This window comes from Marmota marmota, unplaced genomic scaffold (assembly GCF_001458135.2).
Source record: "Marmota marmota marmota unplaced genomic scaffold, marMar, whole genome shotgun sequence".
NCBI lineage: Eukaryota > Metazoa > Chordata > Mammalia > Rodentia > Sciuridae > Marmota > Marmota marmota.
The window spans coordinates 51,164,753-51,187,587 of record NW_025999968.1 but is presented as its reverse complement, the minus strand read 5'-3'; the positions used below and the strand labels follow the sequence as shown (position 1 = coordinate 51,187,587).

Below are 22,835 nucleotides of genomic sequence, written 5' to 3'. Positions count from 1 at the left end.
AGATGATGGCATTTCTGATAAGAGTATGGAGGTGGAATTGGAAATACAAGTGGAGGAGTCCTGTAGGTCAAGCTGCTCAGGAAGAACCATAATGGAACCCACAGCACTGTGGACCAGAGCGGCCCACGCTCACGAACCAGGCATTGCAGAGGTTGCCATTATAGCCCGTGATGTCAGAAATTGAGATGCCTCAGTCGAGGAGAAAGAATCAGCTTTCTCTGATGGGATGTCAATACCTGTGCAGGGCAAGCACTTTTCAGTACTCCACTGCAGGCTGCAGATGTCATAAGCACTGCTCTTCTCACATTCTAGACTATCAATAGAGTGAAATGTCATGGATGACAGATGGGTGAATTATTGCACTTCATTTTTTTTCTAATACCCTTACTTTATTTATTTATCTATTTTATGTGATGCTGAGGATCGTACCCAGGGCCTTGTACGCTCTAGGCAAGCGCTCTACAGCTGAGCCACAACCCCAGCCCCTGAATTATTGCACTTCTTAATGTAATACAGGAAGATATTTTTCATTTTGTTAAGAAGTAATTATGATTTGCTTAATTTATTTTAGTTCTGCTCACATCTTTTTCAGTTATTATATTGACCAAACAAAGTGATCATTATCTACATCATATTTTCATAGTTGTAAGAGGATGGAGGGATAAAAAAGAACTGTCAGACCCTAACTCTCCACTGCTCATGAAGGTAGACTTCCTAAAGTAGCAGCAGTACACACAATGCTGTCATTTGGAAAATGAGATAATGGGAATGTGTCTGTGTATTCAGGTGCGAAGCTCTGGTTTCATTCATGCTCCTAATCAAATTAATGAAATTCATTCAAGTGGTATAATTTTATAGGATCCATCATTTAAGCAAATGGCATTCAATTATTTAGGAATTGTTGATTGAGGGTCTACTATGTGCCAATCATAATAATATTTCTTTAATATTATTAGCATGCATATGCTTCCCAGTATGACATTTTCTAATTCATAGCCTTATGTGCTCTAAGACGTAGAAATGTCAAAAAGTCTTTTGAAAATATTGATGTTTCCCCACACCAGAGTACTCTAATAAACTGAATTATTTTAATTGGATATTGTAAACGCAAAATGACGGATGTAGACCTCAACAGATTCAGGGAACTTGTTTATTGTTCTTTGTGGACTCAGGCGCCTTGGGGGAATCATTTTCTGGATGCAAAAATGGCCATCTAAGGGGCTGTGGTTGTGGCTCAGCGGTAGAGCGCTTGCCTAGCATGTGTGAGGTGCTGGGTTTGATCCTTGGCACCACATATAAATAAGTAAATAAAATAAAGTTACTGTGTCAACTATAACTATATTTATTTATTTATTTTTTTAAAATGGCCATCTATTACAGAATAATAACTTTGGTTTTATAGGGTACAATTAGGGTGGTTTCATCATTGGAACTTACGGGTGTGCTGTTTGGACAGTCAAGGGCTGGTTATGTAGATTAAAAGTTTTAACTCAGGAGGACAGGTGTAAAATTGTTGAAACTCATTGTTACTGGGAGAGATAGAAATCCAGATTGTGAGGGATGGGTATTTCTTTTTCTGGAATTTATTGTCTCCCAGAGTTTTAATATTTGCCTCTTTTCTTCAGGGTCTTTTGTTCAGTAAGTACTGTGTCCTTTTAGGACTAATTTGCAATGGGGGAAGGTCAAAGTCCAAAGCCTAACATTCAATATTTGCCTCCTTCCTTCTGAGCCTGTTGTTATCTGGAAAGGAATTACTGGAAGGTTAGTACTTGGCTAATTTCTCCTTCCTCCTCCTGAGCTGCATTGTCTCTCCACTTTTCTTTGGGGGATTTTTTTGTAGGATTATTGTTTTCCATATCTCTTCAGGTATCTCTAATGATAAGATGATGATTGAACACCTTTAAACTATTTCATTAAAATAATGTGGTTTTATGACCCATAACAAATGAAAAAGGAAGTATCTGATAATAAAGTAGTTTCATTTTATAAAAGATGTTTGAGACTTACATGAAGACAAAGAGTTCATAAAAAGATAAACCCCATGCAAAGCAGAAAGTCTAAGACCTATTCAAATATTTACACTAAAACTAAAAAGAATAGGAATGGAATGAATGGTTTTTATACAGAAATAGAAATACACACAAAATTAGACTGGTCTAAATTAATTCCCAGGAATATCGATATTGAGATAACTGAAAAAAAGAATAAAAAAGTGAAATTTCACCAATTTATGAACCTCACAGAGCCAATTCTGATTGTAAATTGAATTGAGTTTGGTTGTGGGGTATAGACACTGTTCCAATGCTTGATTTTTCTGGAATTATCATCTATTTTACCTGTACATTGCTGAGTTGCTGTTAGTATGTTTAGCTTGTACTCAGGGTAATTTTATTTATCAATGGACAACTGGAGGAGGCTTGGCCAGATACAATGATCCATATAAATCAAACATCCTCATTCTTCTTAGAGTGATTGAATAAGAAACAGAATGTGTCTCTTTACCCTGCTGCTAAGTCAACACAATTACCTGATACACAGTTTACACACTGTTGTTTTCTAACCATCCAGAACCTCTAGATGTATTTATGGAAAATCTCCTGTTATTACCCATGAACAATCATAGAAGAAAATGAAATATATATAGATAACACAGCTGCACATAAAATGACAAAGTAAAATGAATATATATGCAAAGCATTTTTCAAGAAAAGGAAAATTTTTTTGGAAAAGCAACAAAGTTTTCACATTGATGCTGTTAAGTTACAGTGAATGGTGAAGTAATAACATATCAGATGTAAACATTCTTATAAATGATAAGGTCAATCAAGTTGAAACATGGTGCATCTAAAGGAGTCAATCTGAAGGTGAAATACTGTTGATAAACATTTCATTGCTGAGAAAGGGAAAAATAAACTACAGTAGGGGGAATTGTGGGAGAATTTTGGGAAATATAGGAGGAAGACTTCTACTGGCTGAGTGGCTCCAGAAGTTCTTAGTGGAATCCATAGGACCAGTATCTGACACAGCAAGAAGGACAAAGAAAATATTTCACACACACTGGAATATTATTCAGCTTTAAGACAGAAGAAAATGCTTCTGACAACATGGATAAATCTGGAAGATATTATATATTAAATGAAATAAGTGAAGTAAAGGCAAATACAAAAATCATAATAATTTCTGTTTATAAACACGGAACATGGTATAAAAATACAAGAATTCCTCATGGTTGAAAAAGTAGTTCTAATGGAAAAAATATTTGAAGTGGACCAATATAGGGTGACACAGAGGCAAATCAATACATGGTTCAATACAAATGTGTAGTCCCGGATAGTCTAAGAACAGAGATACCAAAATAGCATCATGGAAAATGAGGCTTACATTGTGAAACCTGATATAAAGTAATTAAGGTAATTATTAGTTACAGGTTCAGTTTATGATGATAAGGTTCTTGTATGAAGGTGTTGATGAGGCACTTGTTATAGGTGTGTGTGAATGCACAGTTGTACATTAGCATCTCAATTGGGAGGCAAATCGGGCAGTGTCTTAAGTTCTGATCACTCAGAACTAAAAGACGTGTAGTGAATGAAAGCAAAATAAAACTAACAATGATGATGCTGTTTTAAAATAGTGTTTACATTTCTACCCTTGAATCCTGTCAAATTAAACTACATGAATAATTGAAATGGAGTATAATTTAATAAAAATGTTCTGTAAATCACAACCTATTTCAAACAATTTTAATCAACTAATGTAAAATGTGAAAAATTCAAATTTTCCACAGCTCATACCCACCCTCTCCTCCTGTCAGCTGATATTAGGTTGGCTGTAATTTGAAGAAAAAATAAAAAATAATTCGGATTTGAAAAGAATCCTGGAAACAGAGCCAAGCCAGTGAATTACAGAGAAGGAATCAAATAATCCAAGCTATATTCCTCAATAGTCCATAAGACTCTATAGTAGTCCATATTGCCACAGCAATAGACCTAGATCAACTCCTACCCAGCCATAGTCCAGCCCACCATAGCCATAATTCAGATCACCATAATGATTTCTATAAAAAAAATATGGAACATGCTGTAGAGACACAGGAGAGGATGATTCAGATGAGAAACAGGGAAATAATGCCCCAGAGTGCCTGTAGCCTTCTGCACAATTCCTCTATTAAAACACTTAATAGGGGATGGAAGAAGTCCAGGGTACCATTTACCACATATTCAAACTTGACTTGAATAATATGATGAAACAAAATCTTCATAAACAAGATTACTTTGCTACAAATGTCAGGATCCCTGAATTCATAGTATGGGACTTTAATATAAGGTGTTTCTACAACAATAAAGAAACCAATAATCCAATAAATAACTCAATTGAAAATGAGCAAAAGATCTAAAGAAATACACCATCAGAGGAGATATCTAAATGGTAAGAAGCATATTAAAAATGCTCAATATCATATGTCATTAAGGAATTGCAAATTTAAACTACAAGATACTGCTACATTCCTATTAGGATAATATCCAAAATACTGAGAACACCAAACACAACCAAAGATATGGAACAGCATGAACTGTCATTCATTGCTGGTGGAATCCAAACTGTTATAGCCACTTTGGAAAACAGCATGTCAGTTTCTTATTAAATTAAAAATGCTTTTACTTTGCAATTCAAGAGTAGCCTTCCTTTACCAAAAGAAATTTAAATATTATGTCCATATATAAACTTTCATGTGTATGTGTGTGGCAACAATATACATAATTGCCAAAATTTGGACCTGAGCAAGATTCTCTAGTCGGTTTCGGGATAAATAAATCATAGAACCTCTAAATAATGAAAATTTATTCAGCACTAAAAATAAATGAATTATCAAGTGGTGAGAAGACATGAAGGAAATCTAACACCTATTGTTGATTTAAAGAAGCCTATCTGCAAAAGGCACAAGCCACATGATCCCAAGTAAGGCAGAACTATGCAACTAGTGAAATGATTATTGATTGCCAAGGATTAGGGGTCAGGATAGAGGAACAAATAAGCTCAGTAGGAGATATTTTCAGGACAACAAAACTATTAATTATGAGGTTTTTATACCATGGATACATGTTACTAGACACTTGTCAAAACCTATAGAATGTACACATAATGTACTTCAATTAACAATAATGTATCAATATTGGATCATCAGTTGGAACAAATGATGAAATTTCAAAGAGAAAATACTTCTTTAATTAGATTTTCAAAGATAACCCAGTATCCCAGATAACAGTCTCCCAAATGAACCCCTTTTCATTCAGTATCAGCTCTACATATTAACATCTCTTACTTTTTGAAACCATGGGTTTATTTTGCCAATTTTTTTTTACTTTATACAAATGGATTTGCATGAATCAGATATTTTCATTTGGTTTCTTTTGCAACACATTTTTAATGAGATTCACAAAATTTTATTTCTGTTAATACTTAACTGCCGTATAAAATATCAATGTACAAATATACTGCAATTTATTCTTTCTATTATTGAAAGTTATTTGTATTTCTATTCTTGAGTATTAAAAATATGCTACTATGAACTTATGCTACTTTTACATTTTTCTTGCTATTCTTACGCTTGTATCTAAGACAGTTCTTGCCAGAATAAATTTGCACCTATAAAAGAAACTTCAGTTTCATATAAAATTAGCATATGCCTTACATATATGGTTGTGGGTCAGCATGGGATTTGCCTAATATTATTTGGGTTTAGCTCAAGTGTCAGGCTGACTTCAAACTTTTTTCATGAGCTTCTTATCTTCCTTGGTCAGTATGTCCTGGGGCATCTTCTAGGTAAAAACGGAAAGAGGGTAACCAGAAAACCAGAGGTTCATGCACAAACCTATATTTAAGACATACCTATAAATATTTTACCAATGAAAATAACATTCCTGAACCCAAAGACAAAGGCAAAGATGTCCCCTGTACAAAGTAAGGAAAGAACAAGTGACATTGACAATCATACTCCAAAGGGAAAGGATATGTACTGCTCTCCTAAAAGTGGGTGAAAAAGAAAAATTTCCATTGAATAATGTTCTAACCCAGGGGTACACAAATTCTTCCTCGCAGCTCTTTTGGCAAATAAAATTTTACTGGAAAACATTCTTATTGATTCCTTTATATATGGTCTGTGCTACTTTCACGGTGCAATGGTAGAGCTGAGCAATGGAGATACAGATAAGAAAAGCCCTTAAAATATTAACTATGTAGCTATTTACAGAAAAAGTTTGCTTTCTCAGACTGATCTATCAAAACAGGAGTGTTGGTTGGGTATATACCTAGAAGCAAACAAGTTCAGAGTTTCTCTTTCACAATTCACTAAACTTCTCTATTTTCTGACTTTTCCAAATCCATTGACTCATTACAGTAGATTACAATATGTATTACTGTTACTGTGTCCTAATAAGCCAATTTGTGCATATCTAATCCCTAAAAGAAATAGTCACTGTTTTTGTGTATGATTAATATTTATCTGTATTTTTTCAATTAATTTATTTATTGAATGCCCATGCTTTTAACCAGATCAATTTCCTTCTGCCCCCAAACTGAATTTTTTTTCTTATAATTCATTCTCAATATAATCAATTTTCTCACTATAGTATGGAAACATTTATTTTATTTTATTTGTCAAAAAATCATGTTTTATTAATATTTCTTTATTTCATTTTGTTATCTGTACATTTTCAACTGTGAGATTCTAGATTGATAGTTATATGTAATCCATTGTTAAAATGTCATTGTAGTTTACTTTAGCATTGTTTGCTTCAGTGGAGGAGGTTACAGTCAGCTTTATTGCTTTTCTTTGTAGATGATCTGTTTCTTTACTCCAGCTTAGGGTCTTGGCTTTGCATTTAATTTTCTGCTATTGAGTTATGCCTACATGTGATTTTAATTGGAATTATCCCTCTAGACAGAGCATAGCACTTAGAATTGGTAGGTTGATGCTGTTCAACAATTTGAGAAAGTGATACTGTTTTCTCCAACTAAATGTCTCATACTTTACTCTTTCCTCCTCTGCAGAATTTCAGTTGCATGGATGTTTCACCAGTTCATGAAGCATGATAAATATTTTGTAATCTTCAAAATTCACCTTTCTATATTTCTGTCTTTAAGTCAGTAAAATTGTTTTTACAAACCTGGGTTTAAGTTTAATGATTGAGTTTATTTTTTTCCTGAAGAAAAATTTATTAAATAAGTACATTATTCATTTACTCTTTTTAAGAACTGGAATTTGAATTTAGTTATATTTCTACTATTTTAATGCTCATTTTATATGTTCTTTGATGTTTCTTGTGTTTTTCAATCATGTTTAGTTTAAAATGTCTTGTCTTCAAGCTCTAACATGTGGCTTATGGTGCGGTAGCTTTTGTTATTGGTTGTTTCTTTTGCACAATTCCATACGCTTCCACAGGCTAAACAGAAGATACAGAACAATATTATAGTATACCTTTAAATTTTCAAGGTGTTTTTATTGCTCTTGGGCTGTTAGAAATGGTCTGAAGGTCTTAATTCAGATACAAACTAACACAAAACTCGGTTGCTGGAATTTTAGGTAGGGTCTGTTTACCTCTTTTTGTGGAGCCTACAGAGGTTATGTTTTTTTTTTCTTTTTCAGTTAAGGAGACTTCTTGAGATCTAGTGACTGTTATCTCACCACCTTGGTAAGGACAGAATTTCCATCTAATTTTTAAAAAACTTCTGCTTGATGTCTTAGAAAACGGAGCCACGCCACTTCAGAGTTTCTAAAACACTTCTGTGAAGCTCAGTGTCTTTTCAGAATGTTTTTAGCAGCTTGGGATCTCCTGTGTCTCCAACTATGGTTTGCTAGCCCTACTAAAAAAAAAAAAAGAAAGAAAAAAGAAAAGAAAATAAAAATAGACCCAGAATACTGCTGGCTACTTTTTGTCACAGTAGCCTCTTGCCTGGGTCTAAGAACTGCTAATTTCAGCCGTTCACCATCTTTTTCCAGAGTATTGGTACCTTTATTCTTTACTTTCCCCATCAGCATTTCATTGCACCTAATGCTGTCAGTTTGAGTTTCCCAAAAGAACATACATAACTACTTTAAGAGTGGAAAGAATTTGATTCTGGAGAAAATTAGCATATGCAGGCAACTACATTCCATAATGACAAGACTTCAGGGTGAAAAAGAAAATAAACTAAAACTAGTTTGATTCTGAGAAAATAATTCATGGTTTTCATGAATTTATCTTGCTATGCATAATACATGAATTTTTCTAAATTGCAGATTAAACTGATATATTTTGAAATGCAGTTTGGTTACCATGATGGTAATCCAAAATGCCATTATTAGTGCAGACGTATTCAATATGCTAAAGCCTGAAGTCATTTTTTAGGGAGGAGAGATAGTTAGGGATATAGATATAGATATAGATCTATTCTATATCTATCAATATCTATCGATCTCTCTACATACACAACACACATACATATTTAATTTGAGAAACATTTCATAGAGGAAGAGGTAGAGCTGATATGATCTAAATCACTGGTGATTTAAATGACACAAAGTATAAAATACAAAGATTTTTTTAAATGATCTGATGTGAAATACAAACACTATTGTAGAAAAGTGGCATTAAAAACATACAAGGAAAGGGAAATTTTAAGACAGATAAAGGGACAAATAAATAAATGGATTTTGGATTGAGTTGTGTCTCAGAAGTAGAGTGCACACCTACTATGCATGAGGCACTAGGTTTGATCCTTCAGCACCACATAAAAATAAAATAAAAATATTGTGTTCACCTATAACTAAAAAATAGTTAAAAAAAAGAATGCATTTTGTCTGACCTTTTGGAAAGAATTTGTATTTTTACATCTTTAATTTTGACAACATTAATTATCACAAAAGAGATCTAGTTTGTACTTTCTCACTCATATATTGCTATAAACAGACAATGGATAAACACATGCAAATGCACAAGTAGACAAGGCACACAAATGGAGGGAAATTGATAGAATCATAACAGAGCACTTTTTCCAGTGAAAGAGTTTATTTAATACTATGAATTTTTTATAAGTTGAGAGTCAAAATTCACCACATTTTACATAGTGTTTTAAAGATAATTATCAAAGGAAATCTTGTCTCCAAATTATCACACAATCCAAGAGATAAGGATGAATCAAAATAGGCTGATTTTATTCATTTTTCTCAGATTGGTATATAGTTGGTATTTTTGAAGATATTAAAAAATTTCGAATGTGAAGAAAGTTGGAGATGATTTCAGTGAGATAGAGTGTGACAGCCAATAGGCTCAGCAGCTAAAGAAATTCTTCAGTAGAATCCATAGGACCAGCATCTTCTGTAGCAGAGTGGGCGGCAGCATCCATAGCCATAACCACCATAGCCACCATAGCCACCATAGCCACATCCACAGCCACCATAGCCACATTCACAGCCACCATAGCCACAGCCATAGCCACAGCCTAGGCCACCATAGCCATAGCCCAGCCCACCATAGTAGTTGCCATAGTAGCAGCTCATGCTGTCAGGAGTGGAGTGTTCAGTTTAGGATCAGGAGGTAGGTGTCTTGAGTCTGGATGTCACTATCTGCCACCTGCCTTTTATATACCAGGGGTGCTGGTGGGGAAAACCACAGGCAGGGCATAGTCATATTTTCTCACTCATGTGCCTCAGACAATATCATGTGTATCTTAACTTATTGCAAAAACAAGCCTCATAACTGAGATAATTTTGTTCCTACGTAAGGATTCTGTGATCTGTTTATGGGCCTTTAAAATGAAATTCTTGCTCTATTTTTAATACCATATACCATTCTACATTTAGTGAATTTAATACCTACAATAAGATTATATAGTACCATGTAAATTATGGAAGTAGGCATTTCCTTTTTATTTTTGTTTTGGATTGTTTCCATTCATCAATGGAAGAAAAAGATTTTCCTTTCTTCCTTCCTCCCTCCCTTCCTCTTTCCCTCCTATATTTTCTCCCTCCCTCCCACTCTCTCTGTCTTCCTCCTTTCTTCCTTCCTCATTTTTTCTTTCTTATTTTTCTATTCTTTTCTTATTGTGAAATTTGTGTTAACATATTTCAAACTGTCCAGCAAAAAAATTACCATTTTCCACTTAGAAATATTATTTACTCCATGATTTTCTTTATCATTCCAAATAAATATCATGGATCAAGTGTAAAATGCTCTAAGTTAAAGTTGGGTGCTCTACCCTACATTTTTTAACAGGTATTTCATTTTACAAGTGCTGAGCAATACAGAAATGACATGTCTCAAAAGTGTATGGATAGGTCATATAGACAAAATGAGGCATGTGGTTTTCTTTGCTTCCTCAGTTTTTAGCAGCTGACGAAGTATGAGTGGAAACAACGATACTCAATCACGGAAAGATGTTTTTTGTTTGATATTAATGTTCAATGAAATTAAATTTACGAAACACATTAGAACTATTTTAAGAGAACAGATCAACACCTTAGACAGTCAGAGACAAACATAAACTATGTTCCACCACTCTAAAAGTAGGCATTGGAGGAACTGGTAAGGAAGACTGAAGCTTCACTCTGATTTTAAAGTTACTGTAAAATATCCTCTGACTCACAAATCCTGCCAGTTCTGCTACTCACTGTCACAAAACACTGAAAATATTCACAGGTGCATAGAAATGATGAAAACCTGCTTTTGCCCATGGTCCTCATTCAGATGATTTGATATTTCTGATAGAGATTTGCATGGGTCTGCCAGCCTCTTTCACTTACCAATTGACATTTGTCATAAACTTTGTGCCAGTAATTTAATAATCATTGTATTGTGGGGCATTTATGATCGTCTCTGTGTTTTTTTCTGATTACTAGGGTTTTTTTGTTCATATCATGACATGCTACAAGTGGCAAGAAGACCATGGAGAAAATGCAAGTGTTGCAAAAGAAAACAAAGTTTCTTCCTTTTGAAATTAGGAAATAAATCATATTTTTGGTCAGATATACTAAATTTAGTATTATACATATATTTGTTTCTGAAGGTAAATGTATTTAATTTTTAACATTATTTATTTGCTTTTTGAAAAGAACTAGAATTTAAATTTGATTGGTGCATTCCTCCAATTTTAGTACAAGCTCCAATATGTGACTCTAATATGCTTGCTTTTGTTATCTGTTGCCTCTTTTGCATATTTCTACAGGAGTCCATAGCTCAAACTTTTTAAATTAAAATTTAGAAGGTCCAGAACAATATTTATTTCACCTTAGAGAGTTTTGTTGTTGTTGCTCTTGGACTGTTAGAAAATATATGGTTGATCTCATTCAAACAAGACCTAACACAAAATTATGCTCTAAATTTTGGTTAGGGTCTATTTATCTCTTTTCCCTATAGGAAAGAGGAATTGCTCTTTTTTCTCCTTCTTTTAAGGATATTTTTTTTCCTTAATTCCAGCAATGGTTTTCTCATCACCTTGATATGAACACAATTTAAAAAAAAATTCCTTTTGAAATGATTCTGCTTCATGTCTTAGGAAATGGACCCCTGTGACTTCAAAATTTCCAAATATCTCAAGGAGAAAGCTGGATCTTTTGAAGTCAGCATTCTCCTAGCACATGCTTGTCAAATTGTGTCTTTTTTCATCTCCAACTATGATTGCCAGCACTAAAAAGTTGAAAATGGACTCAGATTTCTGTTGATTACGCTGTGTCAGAGAAGCCTCTTGCTGGCTCCAAGAATGGAGAATGGTAGAATTTCACCCAACTTTTAAAAACATTTTCCATCTTAAAAATATTGGTTTCCATATCCCTTATTTTTCCCATCAGCACTTCATTGCATTTAATATTGTCAGTTTGAGTTTCCCAAATGAAAAGTCACCACTTTAATAAGAGTGGAAAGAATTTGATTCTGGAGAAAATTAGCATATGTAGATATATACACTGGATGAAGACCAGACTGTGGGGTGAAAAGGAAAACAAATTAATGCTATTTTGATACTGAGAAAATAGCTTATATTTTTGATAAACTTATCTTGCTCTCCCTAATGCATGTATTTTTTCTAAAGACAATAGTAAATTGATATATGTTCAAATTCTATTTGGTCTCCATTATGATAATCCAGAACACATTTATTACTGCAGAGATTATGCATATGAAAAAGCCTGTAGTCATTATTTAGGGAGAAGATATGTTGCTGTACACTACACACACATAGATACTTTGAGATTCTTTTACACAGAGGCAGAGCTATAGATGATCTAATCTGATCACTGATGGTAGTAACAACATAGGCATATAAATACAGACATGGTTAAAATAGGCTGGTGTGAAATAAAAAAATTGTAGAATATAAAAATTTCAAAAATGTACAAAGGATAATTTTAGGAGACATGAAAAGACATATAAAAACAGATGTTTTCTGATCCCTGAGAAAGAATTAATATTTTACATCATTAAATTTCAGACCTCTAATGACCACAAAAGTGTTCTGACATTTTTATATTGCCCTCCCCCTCCATCTCTAAAAAAACACACCACACATATGACTACACATGCAATTACAGAAATACACATGTCACAATTGGAGATAATTTAATAGAATTGTAACACACTCATATTTCCAGTGAAATATAGTTTATTTCATAATATGTTTTTTACACAAAAACCAAGAGTCCAGTTTGATCACATTTATGCAGTGTTATAATGATATAATCAAAGGAAAAACATTTGTCTAAACTATCATTCAATCTAAGAGGTAATGATGAATTAAAAAGTCATGCTGATTTCATTCAATTATCTCAGATAGTTTGGCATAGACTTGGTATTGTTGAAGACATTCAAACATTCCTCATATGAAGAAACTTGGAATTGATTCTATTGAGATGGAGGTTAGAGCCAATTGGCTCAGTAGCTATGGAAATATTTCAGTAGAAGCCATAGGACCAGCATCTTCTGTAGCAGAGTGGGCGGCAACATCCATAACCATAGCCACCATAGACACCATAGCCACAGCCTAGGCCACCATAGCCATAGCCACCATAGCCACAGCCATAGCCACAGCCTAGGCCACCATAGCCATAGCCCAGCCCACCATAGTAGTTGCCATAGTAGCAGCTCATGCTGTCAGGAGTGGAGTGTTCAGTTCAGGATCAGGATGTAGGTGTCTTGAGTCTGGATGTCACTGTCTGTCACCTGCCTTTTGTATACCATGGGTGCTGGGTGGGAAAAACCACAGGCATTGCATGGTCATATTATCATCTCACTACTGTGATTCAAACAATATCAGGAATATTTTGACTTATTGCAAAACAAGCCTCATAACTGAGATAATTTTGATCTTACATAAGGATTCTGTGATCCATATATATATTTAAATGAAATACTTGTTGTATTTTCAATGCAATATCTCCTTTTATATTTAATTAATAGAATATGTATTATTTGATTATATTTGATATAAATCATGAAAATAAGTATTTCACTTTTATTATATTTTTTGTTGTACTCATGATTCAAAAGAAGGAAAGCTTTTCTTTCCTTCCTTCCTTCTTTCTCTCTCTCTCCATTTCTTTCTTTCTTTTCTATTCTTCTCTTCTTGTGAAATTAATCTTGACATACATTTCAAACATTCCAGAAAATAAATGATCATTTGACAGTTGGAAATTATATTTGTTCAATTTTCCTCTTCCTTACCCAAATAAAGTTCATAGATGCAAGTGTAAATCACCCCAAAGTAAAGTTGGGTCCTCAATCTGTGACTCTTATTTGCGGTAGGGTACTAAGTAATGAAATGAGGAGTGCTTAACCACTGAGCAACCTCCCTAGCCATTTTTATTTTTTACTTTGTGACAGGGTCTTTCTATGGTGCTTAGGGCCTCTCTAAGATGCTGCCACTGACTTTGAACTTGGAATCCCCCTACCACAGAATCCTGAGCCCCAGAGGCAATGTACAAGGCTTTATTATTTTTAATAGCTGTCACATTTGGTCTTACAAGTATCTAGCAAATGAACAAATGTCATGTCACTTAATAGGTGTACCGATAAGGCAGAGGGACCAAATAAATGATGTGATCCTTCTTTGTTTCCTCAGTTTTTCCTGATGAGGAGGTATTGGTGGAAAAAAGGTTACTCAGTCATAGAAAGATGTTTTTTGTTTGATAGTAATATTCAATAAAATTTATTAAAATATAATTTTCATATAATAAATTATACCTACTATAACAGGACAACTTTATGAGTTAGAGACCAAAATAAATCTAAATTATGTTCCACCCCTCGAAATGTAGACATTGGAAGAATTGGTCAGGAAGGAGGAACTTCTACCCCTGTTTTACAGTTGTTGAACCCAAATGTCCTCTGATGTCTCAAGTCCTGTCAGTTCTGCTCATTGATGTCACCAAACACTGAAAGTAATCATAGGTGCATAGTCATAACAAAAACCTGCCTTTCCACAAGCTTCTCATTCAGCTGAGACTTCTCAGGGAGTTTCACATAGTTCTGCCAGCCTCTTTCAGCTGCCAATTGACATTCATTTGTCATAGAACATGTGCCAATAACTTTTAAGTCATTGTATTGTATGTTGTATAAGAAAAGAAAAGCAGTATTTTTTTCTTTTGAAATTAGACAATAAATATTGTTCTTGAGCAGATATCATTTATTTGCATTTTTTAAATGTAAACTAGAATACTAATATGATTCGAGATTCATTTCTCCAATTTAACTACAAATTCTGATATGTGGATGATGTCATCTTTTGCCTGTTTTGCATATTTCCAAGGGAGTCCATAAGTTCAACCTTGTCTATTCAAATCCTAGAAGGTTCAGAACAATATTATGTTTCACTGTAGAGACTAGTGCTGTTGGTGCTGCTAGTGGACTATTAGAAAATGTCTGACTAACCCAATTCAAATGAGAATTAATGCAAAATTAGGCTCTGAATTTTGGTCAGGGTCTATTTACCTCTCTTGGTCTAGTCTGTAGTAGATGCTTGTTTGTCTTTTCTGTTAAGGATGGTTCTTAATTGTGATGATTTTCTCATCACCTAGACAGGAGCACAGCTGTATTATATTTTTTATCTCTTTTGAAGTGATTCTGTTTGTGTCTTAGGAAATGGACCCCTGTGACTTTCAATTTCTACAATATCTCCAGGAGAAACCTGGCTCTGTTAAAGTCAGTACTCTCCAAGCACATTCTTGTCAGATTGTGTCTTTGTGTATCTCCGACTAGGGTTTGCCAGTACTGAAAAATTAATGGACTCAAAACTCTGCTGGTTACTCTGTCACAGCATCATCCTGCCTGGCTCCTACAATGGCCAGTTTCACCCCTTCACCCATTTTCTCCTTCGTCAGAATATTCTCCTCTTATTCCTTATTTCTCTCACTAGCATTTCCTTGCACTTACTGCTGTCAGTTTGTTTTCCAAGTGAAACATAACCAATTTAAGAGTGCAAAGAATTTGAATATAGGGAAAATTAGCCTATGTAGGCTTGTACATTTAATGAGGACTAGAGTTTGGGATGAAAAAGAAAATAACCTCCTGCTAATTTGATACTTAAAACGTGACTCATGGTTTTGATAAGTTTATCTTGTTATGAATAGAACCTAATTTTTTAAAATAGAAAATAAATTCATAAATTTTGAAATACTATTTAGTTGCCATGATGACAATCAATAATGTGATTTCAATGCACACATTTTCAATAGCATAAAGTCTGAGTCATTTTGTGGGGAGAAGATAAAGATACACATACATATATAGATATTGATACAGATACATATATAGATATCACTATTGATATAGATACATATAGATGGGTACACATACATGTGTGTATATATATATATATATATATATATATATATATATATATATATCATATCTATATCTATATATAGAGACCTACATATAGATAGATAGATAGATAGATATAGATATACACTTTTATTCACCACTGTAAAAAGTGCAAACAATTACTTTGAGACACTTTCACAGAGGCTGAGCTATAGATGATATAATGTAACCACTGGCAAGACAAAACAACACAAAACTTTAAAAGAAAGATTTTAAAATGATCTCATGTAATATACTCACATTATTGTATATAAAAAAACCCTTCTAAAAAACTTACAAGGGGTGATTTTAGAAGAAATNNTTATTATTAATATATATATATATATATATATATATATATATATATATATATATATATATAAACAGATTGTGCATGATCTTTTAGAATTAATACTCATGCAATATTAAATTTTGGATCTCTACTGACCACAGAAAAGATATGTAATACTTTTTTTCTCTCTCATATTTCCATTAAACCCCTGCACCTGATTAATCACATCCAAATGCACAAATGGACATGCTTCACTGATGGAGACAAATAAAAACAATTGTATCAATGTAATATTTCCAATGCAACACTTTATTTAATATAAGGACATTTAACATAGAAGTTGAAAAATTTCATCACCTTACACACACTGTGTAATTATCAAGAATAAACATTTCTCCAATCACACAATTCAAGAGATAAGGATGAATCAGGTAGTTGATTTCATTTCATTCATTTTCTTCAGACACTTTGATGTTTAGTTGGTATGTTGAAAGCATTTAACATTTTTCACATGAAGAAAGTTGCAGATGATTCCTGTAAGAAAGGACGGGACAGCCAGTAGGCTCAGCAGCTAAGGAAATGCCTCAGTAGAAGCCATAGGAATAATATCTTCTGTAGCAGAGTGGGCGGCAGCATCCATAACCATAGCCACCATAGCCACCATAGCCATAACCTAGGCCACCATAGCCATAGCCACCATAGCCACAGCCATAGCCACCATAGCCACAGCCATAGCCACAGCCTAGGCCACCATAGCCATAGCCATAGCCCAGCCCACCATAGTAGTTGCCATAGTAGCAGCTCATGCTGTCAGGAGTGGAGTGTTCAGTTCAGGATTAGGATGCAGGTGTCTTGAATCTGGATGTCACTGTCTCTAACCTGCCTTTTATATGCCATGGGTGCTGGGTGGGGAAAACCACAGACAGTGCATGGTCACATTATCTCACTCATGTGCCTCAGACAACGTCATGGGTATCTTGATTTATTGCAAAAACAAGCCTCACAACTGAGATAACTTTGTTCTTATGTCAGGATTCTATGATATATTCATGGATTTTTAAGATGAAATTCCTGTTCTATTTTGAATGCCAAGTATTGTTGTATATATAGTTAAGTGAATGCCTATGATATGGTTATATAGGACCATGTAAGTTATGAAAACAGGTATTTCAATTTGATTTTTGTTTTGTTTTGTTTCCATTCTTAAATAGAAGATGAGATTTTCCTTCCTTCCTTCCTCCCTGCCTACCTTCCTTTCTTCCTTCCTTCGCTTCCTCTCTTCTCCTTATTTTCTCTTCTTCTTTGAAATTATCCTTAATTTATATTTAAATCTTTCCAGAAAACACATGTTAATTTTCCAACCACATTTGCTCCATGGTTCCCTTTTTAATCCCAAATGATGATAATAGATACAAGAGTAAAGCACTGAAAAGTAAAATTTGGTGCTCCACCCTCGACTTTTAGTATTTTGTAATAAGTGTCACATTCATTCTTTGAAATACCATGGAGGTACAGGATTGGCATGTCTTTTAAAAAGTGCGTGGATAGGGCTGGAGTTGTGGCTCAGTGGTAGAGAGCTTGCCTCGCATGTTTGATGCACTGGGTTCAATTCTCAGCACCACATATAAATAAATTAATAAAATAAAGTCCATCGACAATCTAAAAAACATCTTTAAAAAAGTGCATGGACAAAACACAGGGACCCAATGGGCCATGCACTCTGTATTTGCTTCCTCAATTTTTAGCTTATAATGAAGTATTGGTGGAAACAGGATACTCACTCGTACAAAGATATTTTTGCTTGAATATCAATAGTTAATTATTCTATAAAGTTCAATTTACATAAAATAAATTAGACCTGTTATAAGAGGATAGATCAACATCTGAGACATAGAAAAGTCTAAATTATGTTCCATCATTCTTACTACAGACGTTGGAGAATTGGTAAGGAGGAAGGAGCTTCCACTTTGATTTTATATTTGCTGAAACCAAAAGTCCTCTGACTCACAAATTCTGCCACTTCTGGTCCTTGCTGTCACTGCACCCTGAACATTTTCACAGGTGCATATATATGTCAAAAACTTGCTTTCCCTCATCCTCAGGTTCTCATTCAAATAATTTGTGACTTCTGAGAGAAATTCATAGGTCTGCTAGCTTCTTTCAGCTCCCCATTGACTTTATTTTTCATTGACAATGTGCCAATAATACTTTTACTCATTGTATTATGTGTTACAAAAAACAAGATAGCAAGTTTTCTTCTTTTTGAAATTGGACTATAAATCATGTTTCTTCAGTAGATTTAGTATATTTAGTATTAGTTACATTACATTGCATCTCTGAAGCTAAATTTGTTAAATAATTTACTGTTTCATTCATTTGCCTTTTAAAAAGCAAACTAGAATTTTAATTTAATTCTTGGTTCATTTCTACAAGTTTAGTACAAACTTCAATATGTGGCTTTTGTTATCTGTTGCTTTTTGTGCATATTTCCATGGGAGTCCATGAGTTTAACCTTGTCTATTAAAATCCTAGAAGATTCAGAACAATATTATATTTCACCTTAGAGAATTGTATTGTTGCTGCTGTTCTTGAACTGTTAGAAAATGTCTGAGTGATCCAATTAAAACAAGGATTAATGAAAAATTAAGCTCTGAATATAGGTTAGGGTCCATTTACCTCTTTTGGTCTAGACTGCAGTGGATGCTCTTTTGTCTCCTCTGATAAAGATGGTTCTTCTTAATTCTAGTGATGATTTTCTCATCACCTTGATAGGAACACCGTTTTTATTATTTTTTAATCTCATTTGAAGTGATTCTGCTTTGTGTCTTAGGAAATGGACCCCTGTGACTTCCAATTTCTACAATATCGCAAGGACAAACTAGGCTCTGATAAGGTCAGTATTCTCCAAGCACATTCTTGTCAGACTGTGTCTTTGTATGTTTCTAACTCTGGTTTGCCAGTCCTGAAAAATTAATGGACTCAAAATTCTGTTGGTCACTCTGTGTCACCATATCATCCTGCCTGGCTCCTAGAATGGCCCATTTCACCACTTCACTCATATTCTCCATCCTTAGAATGTTCTCCCCTTACTCCTTTTTTTCCCCACTAGTATTTCTTTGCACTTATTGCCATCAGTTTGTTTCCCAATTGAAACATAACGGCTTTAAGTGTGCAAATAATTTGATTCTGAGAAAATTAACATATGGAGTCATGTTAATTTGATGAAGACTCACTCAACTTTGGAATAAAAATGAAAATAACCTACTGCTAATTTGATACTGAGAAAACAACTCATGGTTTGATAAATTTATCTTCCTATTCATGGTACCCAATTTTTCCTAAAGAGAAGAAATTATTATTTATTTTGAAATTATTTATTTTGAAATAGTATTGAGTTGCCATGATGATAATACATTATGATACATTATGTAATTTTATTGCACACATTTTCAATATGATAAAGTCTGCAGTTATTTTTTAGGGAGGAGCTGTAGTTACAAATGAAGATATAGATATCAAGATATTGATAAAGATAGATATTCATATATACTTATGTATACATGTTTATATACACATATCTATGCATATAAATACACACACCTAAACATTTATGTGTCATTGTATACACACATTTAATTTGAGATACTTTCACTGAGACTGAGCTATAGATGATATATTCTCACCACTGATGGTGCAAATGAAACAAATCTGTAAATACAAAGATTTTTAAATGATCTCATGTTGTATAAAAACATTATTGTATATTATACCCATTTTAAAAAGCTTACAATCAAAGGGTAATTTTAGAGGATATGAAAAGACAAAAATAAAACATATTTTTTATGATTCCTGAAAGACTGAATATTTGTATATTAATTTAAATTCCTAATGATCACAAAGTAATTCTAAGATTCTCCTTTACTCTCTGTCTCTCTCTCTCTAGCATTTCTATGAACAACACATAAGACTAATCACAAGCACGTGTACAAATAAACACACACACACACACACAAATGGACATATTTCAATAGAATTGTAAGACAGCAATGTTTCCAGTGAAATTTAATTTATTTCAGAATATGTATTTTTTACATATTGAGATTCAAATCTGATAACAATTTACATAGTGTTATAAAGGTAATTATTAAATGAAAACGTTTCTCTAACAATTACACAATCAAAGGTTAAGTATGAATTAAAACAGGAGTGCTGATTTCATTCATTTTTCTCAGAGAGTTTGGAGTCGGTATTTTTGAAGACATTCAACATTTTTCATGTGAAGAAAGTTGGAGATAATTCCTGTATGAAAGGATGTGACAGCCAATAGGCTCAGCAGTTGAGGAAATGCCTCAATAGAAGCCATAGGAATAGTATCTTCTGTAGCAGAGTGGGTGGCAGCATCCATAACCATAGCCACCACAGCCACCATAGCCATAGCCTAGGCCACCATAGCCACAGCCTAGGCCACCATAGCCATAGCCACCGTACCCACAGCCATAGCCCAGCCCACCATAGTAGTTGCTATAGTAGCAGCTCATGCTGTCAGGAGTGGAGTGTTCAGTTCAGGATCAGGATGTAGGTGTCTTGAGTCTGGATGTCACTGTCTCTAACCTGCCTTTTATATGCCATGGGTGCTGGGTGGGGAAAACCACAGAGGGTGCATGGTCACATTATCTCATGCATGTGCCTCAGACAACATTATGAATATCTTTACTTATTGCAAAACAAGCCTCATAACAGATAATTTTGCTCCTATGTCAGGATTCTGCAATTCATTTATGGGCCTTTAAAATGAAATTCTTGGTCTATTTTGAATGCCTTGTTTCTTTTGTGTATAATTAATTGAGTGCCCATGATATGATTATGTAGTACTGTGTAAATTATGAAAGTAGGTATTTCACTTAGATTATTGTTTTGTTTCATCCATTCTTAATAGAAGAATTTCCTTCCTTCGATCCTTTCTTCCAACTTTCTTTTCATTTTTTTTCTTGTGAACTTATTCTTAATTTATAGTTCCAACTTTCAAAAAACACATGTCCATATTTTAGTTAGAAACCACATTTTCTCCATGATTCCCTTTTTCATTCACCACAAATGTTACAAATGCTAAAGCACCCTAAGGTAAGTTGGATGCTATATTCTCAATTCTTCATGTTTTTTAATAGCTGTCACATTTACTCTTTAAAATGCCATGCAGATGCAGGAATATCAGTTTCTGTAATAGTGCATGGATAGAACAGAGGGACCAAATGAACTATGCTCCTTCTTTGCTTCTTCAAATTTTAGCTGATGGTTAAATACTGGTGCAGACAATGGAGTTATTGGTAAGAAAGGAAGGAGACTCCAGTCTGATTTTACTTTTGCTGAAGCCAAAAGTCCTCTGACTCACAACTCTTCACCAGCTCTTCTCCTTGCTGTCACTGAACACTGAAAAGAGTCACAGGTACACACACATGATGAAAACCTGCTTTTTCCAAGGCTCTCGTACAGTACAGATAATTTTAGACTTCTGAAAGAAATTCACATAGAACCGCTTGTGTCTTTCACCTACTAATTGATATTTATTTTTCATAAACCATATGCCAATAATTTTTAAGTCATTGTATTGTGCATTGCCAAAAAGAAGATAGCAAATATTTTATTTTTTGAAACTGACCAATAAATCAAGTTTCTTAAGCAGGATTGATGAATTTAGTAATAGGCATATTACATTCCTTTTCTTAAGGAAAATTTGTTAAATAATTTACTATATTATTAATTTTCTTTTTTTAAAAAAACTACAGTTTTAATTTGATGATTGGTTCATTTTTCCAGTTTTGGTACAAGTTCCAGTTGTGGCTGATGTTATCTCTTGCCTCATTTGCATATTTCCAAGGGAGTCCATAAATTCAACATTTTCTATGAAAATTTTAGAGGATCCAGAGCAATACTATATTTTACCATATAAACTAGTGTTGCTGTTACTGGTATTGCTCTTGGACTATTAGAAAATTTGTGACTGGCCCAATTCACACAAGGACTGATGCAAAATTAGGTTCTAAATTTTGGTTAGGGTCCACTTACTTCTTTTGGTCTTATTTATAAATGATGCCTTTTGTATCCTTCTGTTAAGCATTTTAATCTTCTAGTGATGATTTTATCATTATCTTGATACAAACACAGTTTTTATTATTTTTCAATCTCATTTGAAATGATTCTGTTTTGTGTCTTAGGAAATGGAGCCCCGTGACTTCCAATTTCTAAAATATCTCAAGGAGAAACCTGGCTTTAGTTAGTATTTTCCCAGCACATTCTGTCAGATTGTGTCTTTATATGCCTCAAAATATGGTTTGCTGGGCTTGAAAAATTACAAGTGGACTTTGAATTCTGCTACTCTCTGTCATGGCACCATCTTGCCTGGCTCCTAGGCCTGCCAACTTCTCACCTTCACAAAATTTCTCTGTCCTCAGAATATTCACCCCATTATTTCTTACTTTCCCCACCAGCCGTTCCATTTAATGCTGTCAGCTTGTTTCCCAGGTGAAACATAACCACTTTAAGAGTGCAAAGAATTTGATTACAAAGTAAATTAGCCTATGTAGGTGGGCACATTGGATAAGACCAGATTTTGAGATGAAAAATAAAATACCCTAATGCTAATTTGATACTTGAAAAGTAGCTCATGGTTTTGATAAATTATCTTGCTATACGTACTTGCTAATTTTTCCTAAATACCAAAA

The 22,835-nt window shown here is 33.9% G+C and overlaps 4 protein-coding genes across 4 annotated transcripts; all 4 read right to left on the bottom strand.

The window, feature by feature from the left end:
* Positions 1–9,325: 9,325 nt before the first annotated feature.
* On the bottom strand, positions 9,326–9,535 carry LOC107136129 (keratin-associated protein 20-2-like). The gene has a single exon (XM_015478331.1). It carries the CDS (start codon positions 9,533–9,535, stop codon positions 9,326–9,328), a length of 210 nt encoding a protein of 69 aa, XP_015333817.1.
* Positions 9,536–12,638: 3,103 nt separating this feature from the next.
* Positions 12,639–13,114, bottom strand: LOC107136128 (keratin-associated protein 20-2-like). Its single transcript, XM_015478330.2, has one exon. The coding sequence runs from the start codon at positions 13,112–13,114 to the stop codon at positions 12,920–12,922; it is 195 nt and encodes a 64-aa protein (XP_015333816.1). The 3' UTR covers positions 12,639–12,919.
* A 3,308-nt stretch (positions 13,115–16,422) lies between these two features.
* LOC107136127 (keratin-associated protein 20-1-like) lies at positions 16,423–16,922 on the bottom strand. The gene has a single exon (XM_015478329.2). The coding sequence runs from the start codon at positions 16,920–16,922 to the stop codon at positions 16,701–16,703; it is 222 nt and encodes a 73-aa protein (XP_015333815.1). The 3' UTR covers positions 16,423–16,700.
* A 3,255-nt stretch (positions 16,923–20,177) lies between these two features.
* On the bottom strand, positions 20,178–20,654 carry LOC107136126 (keratin-associated protein 20-2-like). The gene has a single exon (XM_015478328.2). The coding sequence runs from the start codon at positions 20,652–20,654 to the stop codon at positions 20,466–20,468; it is 189 nt and encodes a 62-aa protein (XP_015333814.1). The 3' UTR covers positions 20,178–20,465.
* Between the last annotated feature and the right edge of the window lie 2,181 nt (positions 20,655–22,835).

What these genes read in the sequence shown, in the direction of transcription:
- LOC107136129 (XM_015478331.1), bottom strand. Translation starts at nt 9,535, where the DNA reads ATGAGCTGCTACTATGGCAACTACTATGGTGGGCTGGGCTATGGCTAT.
- LOC107136128 (XM_015478330.2), bottom strand. Translation starts at nt 13,114, where the DNA reads ATGAGCTGCTACTATGGCAACTACTATGGTGGGCTGGGCTATGGCTAT.
- LOC107136127 (XM_015478329.2), bottom strand. Translation starts at nt 16,922, where the DNA reads ATGAGCTGCTACTATGGCAACTACTATGGTGGGCTGGGCTATGGCTAT.
- LOC107136126 (XM_015478328.2), bottom strand. Translation starts at nt 20,654, where the DNA reads ATGAGCTGCTACTATAGCAACTACTATGGTGGGCTGGGCTATGGCTGT.